This window comes from Leptosomus discolor, chromosome 6 (assembly GCF_034619465.1).
Source record: "Leptosomus discolor isolate bLepDis1 chromosome 6, bLepDis1.hap2, whole genome shotgun sequence".
NCBI lineage: Eukaryota > Metazoa > Chordata > Aves > Leptosomiformes > Leptosomidae > Leptosomus > Leptosomus discolor.
The window spans coordinates 63,421,078-63,435,224 of NC_141396.1; the positions used below are offsets into that span (position 1 = coordinate 63,421,078).

Here is a 14,147-nt window from a genome sequence, read left to right on the forward strand (position 1 = left end):
TGGTCAGTGGTGGCTAGGGCATGATTCATCTCATCATAAATTAGCCACTTAAAGAGAGCAGATGAACAGCACTGTGAAAATACCTATTCCTCCTCACTTAGTGTGGTAAAGCACAGAGTGAGTTGCTTTGTTGGAGAAAGCAGATTCAGCACTCTTAATTTTTGCTGTTTCTAATGCAGGTGACTCTGTATAAGGTAGGTGTCTAGGATCCCGTTAATGTCAACAGTAGTTCAGTCAGTGCAGTCAACAGATGACTGTCTGTAGGAACCTGAGCAGCTCTTTAGATGTCATTTGCTGTATCGATAAATTTTCTGTTAAGTGTCGTAGAAATGCAGGCACTAAGCTTGCAGGTAGGACACACTGCGGGCTCCATTCAGTTTCCTAAACATAAGCATCTGGTGCCATTTGAGATACTGTGGAGGATCTAAGAAAACCGTGAGGATACCCCAACTGATGCTGAGGTCCCTGTATTTAGGAAACCAATTTCTAGCCTGGAATGGCATTCCTGTTAATGGATTTTAGAGTTTTCCACGTGTAAACCTACCTCTGAACTTCTTTTGCAGTGGTGAAAAATAGGCTCCTTAGAGGTGCAGTTCAGCGGACTTTTAGACTTTAGCTTCAGGGTGAGTTGGGTAACATGGATAAACCACATATTTCTCTCCATTTACTAAGATGAGTGTAGAGTGGCGCTGGCAGATGTGAGTGTCTTACAATGTGGGTGAATCTCAACTTTGCAGGGGATACCTGCTAGCATCTCCTTCTGTAAACAGAGAAGCCAGTGCCATTTCCAAAGCAGAAACAACAGCTTTGATTTTCTCTGAGCTATGCACTTTGTACAGTCATGTACAAATGTAGAGAGTAGATACGGTCTTAAATAAAGGGAGGCTAAGATTGCCGCTTGTTTTATAGGATTTGTTGCAAAGCTAATGCCATTAAAGTTTGTGAAGCAGTTCTTCCTTTGTAGTAGTGAGTATCGCTGCATAGTGTTCAAGGAAATCAATCATCTGGTTAATGTTTATGTCTTACTCTTTGATCCCTTTGCAGGAACATGAAAGCATATACCAAGTTGTGAGTGAGAGAAAATCTTTTTTATATTCGTAGCAGGAAAAGGGTGCAATACTGGGAAACAAAGAGTTAATCTGATTTTCCTGCCTAATGGACAATATGCTCTTCAAATGACTAATATCCTATCTCATCGTAAATAAAGGACAAAATATCTCGTGGCATTTAGAAACCTTAAAATGCCTAGCGTAGTCCTGATGTCATTTGACATTAAATTTTTATGCCATTCACAAATCCGGAAGATTTTCATTATTTCATGACATTCGTCAGTACCATGTGAAGGAAATAGATGGAAATGTTTTTGGCACCCTTTGTTATTAAAGTACATTACTTGCTATCCCTTGACCAGAGTGATCCAGCTTTCTTTCAGTACGTGGAAGATGGCATTTGTAGTGGGGATTTGTTTCCCACAGTTTCTCCAAAAGCAAATCTTCCATCGTGTGCAAGTTAAACAGTAAAAATTAGCACTGACAGGTTTTAAGCTTCAACTATGAGATTTAATTTACTTATTGAAGGGGGCGGGGATGGGAATAACTAAGCTCTGGAATCACACTCAAAGAGGTGAGATCCTTCTAAGTTTCAGGCTTGCGCCTTTTTTCCCTCTGGTGCTGTAAATTTACTTCAGCTCTCCTTTCCCCTCCCTCATGAATGTATTTTACATCTCTTTCCTATTCCGCTTCCTTGTGCTTAGTGGGGCTACTGACTGCAAGGACTGCAATTCGTCATTGATCCTGGTATATTCCTGTTTTCGAGCCATCTAGAACAGAGCAATCCAGATCCTGCCTCTCTGCAAGCAGTTAGTGCTGCTTCTAGAGTCACTCAGGCACGGCAGCTTCCCTGTGTGGAGCTAAGCACACCAATACATGCATGTCTGGGCATAGTTCAGCTCAAAATCCTTCAACTAGATGATCATTAAGGTCCCTTCCAACCCAAACCATTCCTTGCTTCTATGAATGTTGGGCAAGTGCGTTGAAAGAGTACCAGCAGCGTTGTCAGCTATCGCTGCCCCTTCAGCCATATCGCCCTTCCCCTGCTCCACAGGTTCCTGATTTCCCCCCATTCTCCAATACATAATGTCTCCATCCCCTTATTTGTTTTGTTCGTCTTCATCGTTTTCGCACCAAACACCAACTCTTCCTTGGTGTTAGAAATACGCTGCCAAAAGTTGGCCGTGAGTGATAGAAAGACCTTGTCAGCGTTGATGGATCCCACACCGTGAATTTATACTTTTGCTGGGCCAATGGACAGTGCACAACTTCACAGGTGTAGCCAAACGGTGACAGTGCTGCCTGGAACAGGTGTTGTCATCAGTGCATTTTTAGGTGGGTAGGAAGCCATCAGAGAGTCTAGCTGGCATTGCCATGATTTTGCAGAGCAAGACTGTTCAGGTTTGCAATCTTTTCTCACAAATAGGACATTTTGAAATGACAGGGATATTTATCAGCATTGATTCATGAAAACAGCAAGCTTTTCTTCTTCTACATGGCAATTGGGATCTAAAAGGTCTAGGCTGCAGGAGAAAGAGTATCTGATCCAGTCAAGGGATTTATAAACTCCTGAATTTAAACAAGATCATATGTTAATCAAGGTGGGTTTTCTGCTGATTTCAGCCTTGCTCCTTTCTGTCTACATGATGCAGATAATCAGGGTCAGTATCATCTAGTGTTAGCTGTATGAAAGTAAGTTCAACTTTAAATCTAGCCAGATATATGAGTTCTCTCCTTCAGTAAGCAGAGGCGCATGCCGTATGTCCTGGAGGTGTTTCTCTGCATTTCAGTTAGCCTGTGATTTCCCCACTGTTCACGGAGGGAAGTCTATGGAGTAATTCAGAACAGACACTCAGGATCTCTGCTATAGGTGGATCAAATCTGCTCATCCATAGACACGTAGATAAAATTTTCAGATGTATTTAAAGGACTTGCGTGTTTAATGTCAGTGCAAGTTGTGTGCAAATATTGCCTTACACCTAAAGAACTTGGAGATAAATCCTTCTCTGGGTTTACAGTCTTTTAAACCTGAAGTAACTGAGGTTTATACCAGCATTAGCGTTCAGAATCTGACCTAAACTTGTTAAATAGTCCCTATTCTGCATAAGCAGAACGCCAAGACTTATCTGAGAAATCATGGATCTTATTAGATTATTGTGGATATTTTAATTCATAATCCATCATGAAGAGTGCATCTTTTTATTTATTTATTTGTTTTATGTCCTCTTACCATTTCAAACTTGCACCCTCTTCTGTCATGTCACGGACAACACAAGGTCCCAGACAGAAAGCAGAGCTGGATGACCCCATTTCCACAGATCAGTGTTGATTTTACATTCGCATTTTAACAGTGCACCTTTCGTGTTATCCACCTCCAGCAACACGCCTCGGTGTAAATAAAGAAAGAGGTGGCTTTCCAGATAGATGACCTGTTTGAAGCTTTGGTAGTTTTAGACCTTTGAGATTTGTTTGCAACTGAGGTGCCACAATGCATGTGCCCCGCTCCTCTGAAGGACCGGTACTGAGGGGTTGCGAGCAGCAGCTGAACCTCTCCCCCATCCTACAGAGCACCCCAGGTCCTGTGTGTCCAGTGATACCAACGCACACTGCGTTGAGGTCCTTAGGTTGAAAGCCCACTATCAGCCCATGGCTTGGGGGGTTGCTATACCTCCATTTACCCAGAAGCGTGCATCTTTTTCTTGTAAATATTTCCTGGCATACTATGATTGCAAGATCGAGAGATCTAATGAGAAATTTGTCCTAGAGTTTGACAGTTCTGCTTTTAGTGTGAGAAAACAAACAGAGTTTACAAAAGGCGCCTAATTAAGGGGAACATTGATGTTAAGAAGGGAGGAATTATCTGTATTTATTAAGGATTCGTATCTTAGAAATGTAACGTGCAGGAAGGAGAAAGAAAGAGAAGGGAAAATGGAGGATTTCCCAAAATCCCGGGTTCAGTGAGCTTCAAGGCACCAGAGATGTGGCAGTAACAGCTGCAGATCAAGTGATGCGAAAAAAGAACAAACGAAGAAACTGAAGGCTGTGTCTGCCGTGTGATCTGCTGACACCATGCCACAGATTGTATTATGGCATGACGTTATGGAATACTGAAAATACGGAATAGCACCAAACACTAAGCAGAAATTGCGCTGGAAGAACAATCTTGTGCGATCGTGACTGAGGCAGATAAAGGAAGTTTCTCTCACAGGTTTCTGACCTCTTCGGCATCCAGTTTTGTGCAAGCTATAGCTGTTTGAAAGTCTCGGGTGTTTCCCAGAAACAGTAGGACAGATCAATAATAAAAATGGATCTAGAGATGTTCCAGTGGGCTCAGCAGCATCTCAAGAAGAGTGGATGATAAGAACTGCTATTGCTTTAATAGCTTCTGCTTGAAAAAATCAATTTCTGATCATGGAATATGATGACAGAGAAGCAAGACAGATTGCTACTCAGAGCAGAGCTTCCCCTCTCCTTTAGAAGCTATTACAGAAAAGGGCAAGAGAAGGAAGAGGGAGACAAAAGCGAACACCCCTCAGCAATGACTGACCTTATATCTCTTTGTATGAATTCAGGCTCCCATTAAAAGCCAATATGAGGTTTTCTTCCACTAAGATCAAAGAGCTAAAACCTCGCCTACGACACAAATATTTCAGACGTGTTTCCGAGGCTGAAGTGTGTATTTGAAACAGACGGGAGGCAAAAAGAAGTTAAGAAAGAGAAAAGCCTTAAGAGCTAGACATAGGCAACAGATTGCTCAGAATACAGTTACCGGTATTTATTCAGTTCACCTGTTTGGTGTTTAACTCCTACCCAGATCAAGCACCTTTTATAAAGAAAATGCTCTGGTTTTATCTTGGTTCCACTAACTCCTCACTTCTCCTCCAGTGTGTCATGAATAAATCATGTCATTCCTCTATCAGACCCTTTACTGGTTGGTATAACCCAATCTGCAAAGCCGTTTTGAGTCGTAACTCTTCCCCATCATTCCCAAAGACATTTGTAAATCAGGAAATTGAATTAGAAGTTTTGCATGGGTTTGTTCCTGTTCCAGAAAGTCTATCCCAGTTACCAAACTGTGTGCACAGTGTTTTGCCGTAGAACAATGGCTTTCCATTTTTCCCAAGGAAGAGTGACGAAAATAAATACTCGCTGCAGAGCAGAGTTAGACACCTGGTATAGTGCTATGAGGATCCTGGAGGCAGAGGAAGAAGACTTGGCGTCAGCCCTCCGGGCTGCTTGTGTGGGCAGCAGGGGGACCAAGGTCAAAGCCAGAAGACCTCATGGAAGGTGCAGCTGAGCAGGTCCATCAGTGGGAGGTTCACGTCCAAAGGAGAACAGGGCCACTATCATTGTGACAGTGTATGAATAAAGGTGTGGACAGACACTGTACGAGTAGAGTGGCTAGATTTAGTGCTCTTCCATCTAGAAAAATGTGGATCAAAAGGGTATAAGTCAGAGGTAAATACAGTCGTGAATGTTGTAGAGAAAGTGGGTGGGGAATAATTGTTTCATGGTGTGAGAGAAGGGGTACTGAATGAAATTGTCCATCAGCAGGTCTAAAATAAGCATATGCAGGGATGTTTCCACACAAGGTATAAAGAAATGGTAGGGCTGCTAGACCTGGAAGGTGTAAGCAAAAACCAAAAGTACAAAGAGCTATCAGAATTATTAGAAAGAGGTAAGGAAAATTCAAAGTACAAGAATGAGATTCGGTGGTTAGGTGTGTGGAGTGCTAGCTCGTATCCAACCTCCATTTGAGGGAGATGAGTAGATATTTCCACCATCACCAGGGTATTCAAGATGCAAAGCCAGGAAGTCATTTAGCTGCTTAGCCTTCTCTGCTTCATAAGAAGATTCAACAGTTCTTCACCCAATTGGGGAAAAAAAAAGGCAGTGAATAAAGACAAAAACATCCTCCTTATCTCCTGATCAGTATCAGTCAAGAGGTAAGAGTGGTGTGGGATAGGAAGAGGAGAATGCTTCTTTCCTCAGAAGAAATTGAATGAGAACAATTAGTAAAATCTAAATATCCAAAAACTGAAATAAAGACAGGAATATTCAGACATTTCCATCATGAGTTTACAGGTGTTTGGTAATTTTTATTTTAGCGAGGTTTTTTAATGCTAAAAGGAGACACGTGGGAGTTTTTTGTCTCAGAATTTGGCCACCCCTGCTTGTTGGCATTGAGAGGGAGTTCCTTCCCTCTGGCTTTGCTACCCAGAGCAGAGAGTTTCTGAATCACCCTGCAAAGTGAGAAGAAGCCACTTAGGATAGGTGCGAGCCATGTACTGGCTTTTGCAAAACCACACGAGCTAATCAGAAAGAGAGAAGGGAGGATTTGGATAATGACTTACAACCGTCAGTTCCATTTCCATAATAGACATGCCATCAGACCGTGCAGATTAGGAAATTGGAGAGGGCTTTGTGAAGTCAAAAGAAGCATTTGCTTAAACCGGGAGCAGCTACTGGGCCAGATGGGGAAGTCCTGTCCTACAGCAGGCGTGACACTAGAAAGATGCAAAAGCGTACGGAGGAAGCGCAATCTCTCCTCGTGCTTCACGTACGTGATCGTTAATCACGGTGGCACACCGCGAGCAGATTTTTGGGTCGCGTTCAGCGTGCTGCAGACCAGCTGGCGGTGAGCTCAGGGGAGACCCTGCCGGTCTCACTGGGGCTTGACCTGGAGCCACCAACGTGTTTGCACTTCTGTGGTCGATACATCTGCAAAGAGGCAGAGCTCGTGTCTCGGGCTGGACCAAGGAATGGGGTGATTTGATTAAACAGCTACGGCTCGTCATGCTGCGTGTGAGTCTGTTGCAGGAAAACTTCCCGAAAACTGGTTATTCAGGCCTGCGGCTTCACCCCTTGCCTTTCAGTAGCGTTTTATGCATTTGCTGCCATAGACACTAATATAAAAGAGCCAAAGGCCTGGCCTCGTATTTACACTTGTAATTCCTTTCTCTAAGCAGTGGCTTTTATACCACAGCATACTTTTGGAAAGCTCACTGCTTAGTTTCCCATCCTGGTTCTCCAGCAGTAGCTGTGGTTTCTTTAGCTTGCATAAGGACTACCTCTGCACTTTCTATTTGCCACCTCTAGAGAACTAAATTTTCTTTTTTTTTCTTTTTTTTCATTTCTACTCTGTTATTTTGACCCTTTTGTACATCCATCCCCTCCTACCTGGCAGGGAGCCTTATGAAAAGGTCACCACCTTGTTCCCTTTAAAACCTCATCTTTAAACTGCTTTGTCCTGCTATCTGCAAAGAGAAGACAGCAGGGAAAGAGCTGGGGTGCTGAGATCCCTCTCATTGTCTCTGTGATGCTTTGCTCAGGGCTCAGATACACAATCAGGTTATTGCACCATAGCAATTACGGTGCATCTGCCAAGCCAGGATAGCTCCCAACATGCATGATTTACACCTTTGGCACCCGTGGAGAGACTTCACTTAATTTACACTACAATGAAAACAGTTTAGCCTAGTTTCCTCACCTCCTCTTTGCGCTCAGCAGAGTCGCTCCGGATGAGCTGCAGAGCAGTATATCGCTGCAGCAGCAGCGGCAGCATCTCATAAACAATATCCCATCCTCACAGGGCTGTAAGCCTGGTGCTTCTGCAGAGATTGTGCACCCGTGAAGTGGGAACTGGGGGTTTTGTTCTGCGCTCCTGAGAGCACCCAGAAGAGGACTTCTGTTACACACAAGGCTCCCATTCACAAATGCACTTCTGAAGTAACGAGACCCTCTTGCACTTTCTAATTGCCTTTGTGTTTTCTAACCATGGACAAACTGAAACACAGGAGGCTCCATCTGAACATGAGGAAACACTTTATTACTGGGAGGGTGACGAAGCACTGGAGCAGGTTGCCCAGAGAGGCTGTGCAGTCCCCATCCTTGGAGGTTTCCAAGGATATCCAAAACAACAACCAGCTCTAGGTGGCCCTGCTTGAGCAGGGGGGTTGGATCAGATGAGCTCCAGAGGTCTCTTTCAACCTCAACCATTCTGTGGTTCTGTGAAAGCAGGAAGCTGAGTTCTGGTAAGACATGTTACGAGGTTATTGTTATCATCGATGAGAGTTAGTTGTGGCTTTTTCAAATGAAACTTTTTGTTTGTTTTGTTGTTGTTTTTTTTTTAAATGAAAAACCTTATCTCATTGACATGGATGTGGCTTTTAGGAGTAGATCTACCATTCTGACAGTTTTAACATTTCTGATCAAAATTATATACAAACCCCCACAAAAGGCAGGTTATTTCATGGCTGTTGACTAATACCACCCTACTGAGGGGACTCTGTTCACACCAGGGACTTGAACCTCTTTTTTCCCCAATCTAGAGGAGAGCCTGGAGCACAAACCTACTGACAGCAGGATGCTTCACAGTGAATCTCTTCTGCTGTGCGTTATAATCACGTGTTACTGAGTTAAAAACCCCTGGTCCCCTTTCTCGTTATTTCTCCAGGAATACTGTTTGAAAAGATTTAGCTTCAGTCTGATAGAAAATGGAAAAGCTTTGGAAAACCCTGTGAACTTTCAAAGGCTGGAGATACTATTTCCAAGTCCAGAAGCTCTGTCTTTACTGGTACTGCCACTTAACGTTTTGCAGCTTCAATGAACTTCATTACTGCATCATTCTAAGGAGAATTTGTGTTACACAGTGTAGTGAGAAACACGAGTTAATGGGCAACGATTGAGCCAAAATTGTGGTGTGCTAAAATCTATGTTTTCTAACCTTGTACTTTTTGCACCTCCCAGACATCCAGTGCAGAACATGAGAGTTATTGGAAAGGTTTGTTGTATCACACCATGTGTGTGAATTTACGCATCAAAAAGTGATACGAGCAGCAAAGGGTGGTAGAAAAACTCCTCTGGGAAGTGAGTTTCCCTAGAATCGGGGACATTTTTATTGTTATTTTTTAACCCCAGTGATGCTGTATCATTGTGCTTCCCTCTGCCTTAATTTCCACATCTGCTAAAGCGTGAAGACAATTTCTGAAAGTATTCTTGAGAGCAGTGAGAAGAATTTTAAAAGAATCAAACAATTGTGAGGAAGTGCACTTAAAAAGAAGAAATAGGAGAAACGTGAGAAAGTTAAGCTGAAAGAAAGCACCCCTTAGTTCACTCAGAATAAGAAGCAAAGAATCAAAACCGCCGTGAAAGCTAAAGGCATCCCCAAACAGAGAGGAGGAGTTTTGAGCAGGAAATAGGAAGCAGAAAAGTTCAGATAATGGGATCCGTTGTAATGAAGAAGAAATAACAGAAATTACATAACACTTCAAAAAAAAAAAAAAGTACTGAACAGGCATGTCCTTGATTTGTTTGCTCAAGATCTCTTATGATCCCCTGATGAACCCTGGTAACAAGAAATGCAAACAATGACCATGCAGAAAAAACCTGGGGAACAGCAACCCACCAGACTGTGCTAAAGTTATCTTCTTTTGGAGCAACTGTTAAAACAAACAAAGGCACCAGAGCCTTCATGGAGTTTAGGTCTGTTGTAAAGGCAAATTACAGGGGCAAGTTTTAGTGTCAAAATCCACCTGTCACAGGGATTCAAGAAGTTAATTAAGCCAGGGGCTAGGCTGGTGCTGATTTCAGTGCAAGACAGGTCTATGGGTATGAAGATGTTCAGATGACTCAATCGTCAGTAATTCCTGGAGGTGAGCCTTGAAATATTTCCGTGACTCATAGCTGCATAATCGATTTGCTCCTGTTTGCAGAAGTTTTTACGATTCCTGTGTGCAAAGAACCCCATTGTTAGAAATGTTTGCAAAGCTCTTGGGTTTCACTGATGTAATTCTTCGTCTAAGCAGCAAGTTTTGACTACTGTTTGTTCATTCTGGGGTGTTATACCAGCTTTCCAGTCAGGGATGGCAGGGAGTTTCGTGTGATAAATGACACCAAAGGAATGCCACGGTGATGTGGTTCGCATGAGAGGGACAGGGGAGGGACAAGCGGTCAGAGTGGGTGCTGGGGGGATTGTACTGTTCGGTGTATTGCCTCCTCTCTCTGACAAACATCTCTCTTGGCCTTTTGGACTATGAACCTTTTAGGGTAAGGCCTATCCTGGTCAGGTTATTGGTCTCTCCTTTCGCTTGGTTAATGTCTGTACAGCCCCTAGCCAAAGTGCATTTGAGGTCCAGCTGGGGCAGGAAGCAGAGGTGCCTTGCAAAGTGAGACATGCCTGGCACTGGACAGCCCCCTTACAGAGCTGGGTGGGCTAGGAGGTGCAGAGTACCAGAGAGGCATGTGAACTTCTCAGGTTGGTCAGTTTGGGCTGAAAGAGAGAGACGTCCTTATGTTTATTAAGGCTCTTTTTTAGCCAGTTGGAGGCTCTAGGCACTCGACACGCTTAAGAGTCCAGGAAATCTTCCTGCCTTTGAGTATACACGTTAAAACAGGCAATACAGGTTGTGAGTATCTGGTTTTTCTCCCCTCACAGCCAAATTTTGAAGTGTTTTGTTCTCATACAAGAGTGCTGTAGATTTCCCAGGAATCACATTTGATCAGGGCTCATCTTGTGGGCGAGGTCTGGATTTTGAGGACTGCGTTCAGTTTCCAGACCTCTGACCTTACCTGCATAATGTGAAACGAGCACTTTATCTATCCCTGTCTTGGCTTCTCACAAGCAAAGTGAAAGACATAAATACTTCACTGCTCTGTTTAGATTTAAAATTTTCCAGGAACAAAGGGAATATGACAATAACACACTCAAACAATATTGGTGTACTGCCAACAACTAAAGGTCCAGGTACAACTGAGAAGAGATATTTTGTGGGCACCTCAGTATTAAAATGTACTTGGTTTTGAGGTCTGAACTTTATGACCTAGTGGGTCCCTGCCATTTATGTGTTCTGTGTAATATAAACACTTCGCAACAGAGAAGAAGTATGAGAATTTTACTCTGTTACAAGAAATGTGCTCTGACATTTGAATCAACAAAAGGCAGATGTTTGTTTAACAGCAAGCTGAACATTTCTTTTGAAATTATTTTCTCCTCTTTTCTTCCAGGGAACGTGACCAGGAATTGTACAAGCCAGGGCTGGACAGATGTGTACCCTGCGCCCTATGCCGTAGCTTGTGGATATGATTCCAACAGCACTCCAGGGGAAGAGGTTTGTAAACCTGGATAGGTAGACCTCCAAATTTACCAAGGATCGATATCAGAATCACGTGACCTTCCCATGGCCAATTTTTTCCGTTCCCACTGTGATTCCTCAAGAAGGAAGGATCCTTTTCCTCGGAAGCAGAGATCAAATGTCTGGTCAAAGAGATGATCCTCCCTTTGATTTCCAGGGTGTGGTAGGAAATCAGCACCTGAGAAGATCAGATGAGTGTCTCTGTGATGCCCACACATAACTTCAGGTGCTTGATTTTCCATGTTCAACTTTGAAACAAGCCCTCCACATTTATATTTATCCTCAAGTTGATATGGTGATTCCAGTATTTCTAGGCCAACATAAGCATCAAAAGATCCAAAGGGATAGAAGGCTATAACTCCCTTGCCATCAGGGCTGCTCTGCTGATCTCAGCCAGCTAAAGATCTAGACAACTGCAGGGAACACACAACATTTTCATGCAGTGTTACTGAATTTTGTAAGGAAATCCGCAAGCTCCCTGGGATATTGCTGTATGTAAATTAGTAATCACTGACCTAGGTATAATTAGCTTTATAGAGTGTTGTCATTACACAGGAAGGAGTTTGTTATTGGTTTGCTTGCATGCTGAGACATGAAGGGTAAAATCTAAAGAGGACAAGAAATGTTGTTAGAAGCATGATTCACCTCGCCCAATTAAAAGTTCAACATCTGATCTAAACTAGTCACCTATAGCTGTCCCACAGTCAACAAGAAAAACCTTATGCTAGAAAAGAATTACATTTCACTGCAACCATATGTTTATATTAAACCTACATCCGTGCTTTTTTTGTGTTGTATGACCTATGTCAATGTTTGTGAATGCTGGACACAGGAATCTCAATAATACATAAATACCCATGGTGAGAGGTCATTTTGTACGGTCGCACTTTACCAAGGCCCTCAAAGAGTTAACAGAGAATCTGAACAGCACTGAGCCAGCTTTAATAGTGAAAGAATACAGAAAATAGCCAAGGGAAAGTTGCACAAAGAATTTCAGGGCTCTGCTGAAGAGAGCCTTAGTCTGCCTTTGAGGTCAGCCACCACTTCAGATCCTCAAGTGTCCCGTTTCTCAGGTCGAGCCGTGTAGCACCAGCTGCTCATTACAAAAGCCGTTGTTGCGGGTCTGCTCTGGGAAGGTCCTGCATCGAGCACTCTGGTTTATGTTCCAGCTGCAAAGGGGATTTGGGAATTCCTGGGACATGCTTTGGCAACCCGGTGGATTGCAACGTTGCCAGAGTGCCGCGTTACCAAGAGAACACATATTGTGTTCTTTTAATTCTTTCTTAATTATTTTCTCTCCATTTCTGCAGTTTTGTCATGCTGGTTAAGGCTAATTTCTGTGAAAGGTGGCTGAGGGGGGTGAACATGCAGTACTAGCCTGTGAAGAAGAATAGATTTTTGTTGTGGTGGAATTGGCTGTCGGTTTGGGGAGGAAGAAGTAAAGGGAAGAGCAGAAAAGGAGAACAGCAGGCTGTATGGGACGTGAGGTCCAGAACAGACTGTTAACCTTCCATCCTTAAAACACTTCGTGCACTTTTAACACCTACAGGTCTCAAGGCAAAAACAACAAGAAAAAAGTGAAAAATAAATAAGGGCTGTGTGTTAGATTTTCGTTGTGAATTCTGTCAGTCCCTAAGGAGCAGATGATTTAGGCACCAAAGTTGTGCACTTATGGTCTTTGCAGTGATAATGATTCCTTCTCCAGTCTGACATTTCAAGCCATGTTTTAGTGAATGGGGGAGTTGTTTTGCTCTCACATTGTCAGACGTGATGCACAGCTTCTCCCTCATGTGCCTCTATCTGGTCAGAGAAGGGCCACACCAGGTGTCCCCATAGGCTCTGTCTGAAGGTGGTGAAGAAAATAGATACCTCCAGAGGTCAGTTCACCCCACAGTTCTTTCCAAAGGCACCTCTTTGCATTTACTCTAGAGGGAGCCCAGGTGACTCTAGGCTAGGTGAAATGACCTGGAATATGTTTGGGTGCAAGGCTGCTGAAAGGCTTGGTATCAGTACTTCTGTTCTTTTTCTCTTACAAATGTAAAAGTTTCTCATTCTAATCTCAGTTACCGAGGGACAGATGTAGAGGTTACTGAACGGAAACCAAGGAAGCTAATTCTCAGTCAATCTCAGTTTAGCATCTACCTTAAATAATTGTTCTTATCACATTCATGTGAAATTAAGCAGAGGCTTTTAGAAGTCAGAGAGAGAATGATGAAATTGCCTAATTTCCTTCTGTAAATCAGTCTAGGTCTACAGCTAGAACCCAGGCATCCTGGCATGCATTTCCTTCATTTCTCTAAATTCCTCTTTTTTCTAATAAGAATATTTTAGTAACTCAAGCTCCAAGTGAAATTCCAATTCTATTTATGATCTTGGGTCAAATTCTCTGCTTTGATATCCGTGAAATAGGAAGTGATTGTCATTAGCAAGGGCAAATGAAGAGTGAGAAGTCATTGTGTGCTGTTTCCAGAGCAGAGATGACCCTACATACTGCGTTAAAGCTGAATGCAGAGCCATCTCTCTATACACAAGAAGGACTGGTCATCATAAAATGTAAAGACAGGGAATTGCTTGTGGAATAATACCAAGATCTTTCTGTACATAACTTGCTCCTGTGAATAACTCTAGGAAGAAAAAGGTCTATGCCTGTATTCACACTGGAGAATTTCCATCCACCACCTCACTACTGACATCTCCTATATCTCTTGATTTCCTTTCCTCCGTTTCTCTGCTCTCCTGAGTATAGCGTGGGATAACCTCTTCCTCAAACTCAGTCCCCTACGACAAGCTCCCTCCTTCTGCTGGCCAGGTCTTTTCTGGAACACTTCTATTCTGGTGCCATCAAGAAGGAACCTAGATAATGGAAGAAAGATGAAATCAACATGAAGGAAGTTGACTGCTTTTACCAGAAAAGTCTCAGCTGCCTTTGGAGCAGTCAAACAAGACTGGAAACAAGACTGTAGTT

The 14,147-nt window shown here is 43.0% G+C and overlaps 1 protein-coding gene across 1 annotated transcript in view; it reads left to right on the forward strand.

Annotated features, from left to right (window-relative positions):
- The window catches only part of LOC104342673 (vasoactive intestinal polypeptide receptor), a 108,538-nt gene that overhangs the window by 58,663 nt on the left and 35,728 nt on the right, over nucleotides 1-14,147 (forward strand). The window contains exon 4 of the mRNA XM_086467336.1: nucleotides 11,055-11,158. Within this exon, the coding sequence (XP_086323462.1) occupies nucleotides 11,055-11,158 (104 nt within the window). The remainder of the gene's footprint in view (nucleotides 1-11,054; nucleotides 11,159-14,147) is intronic.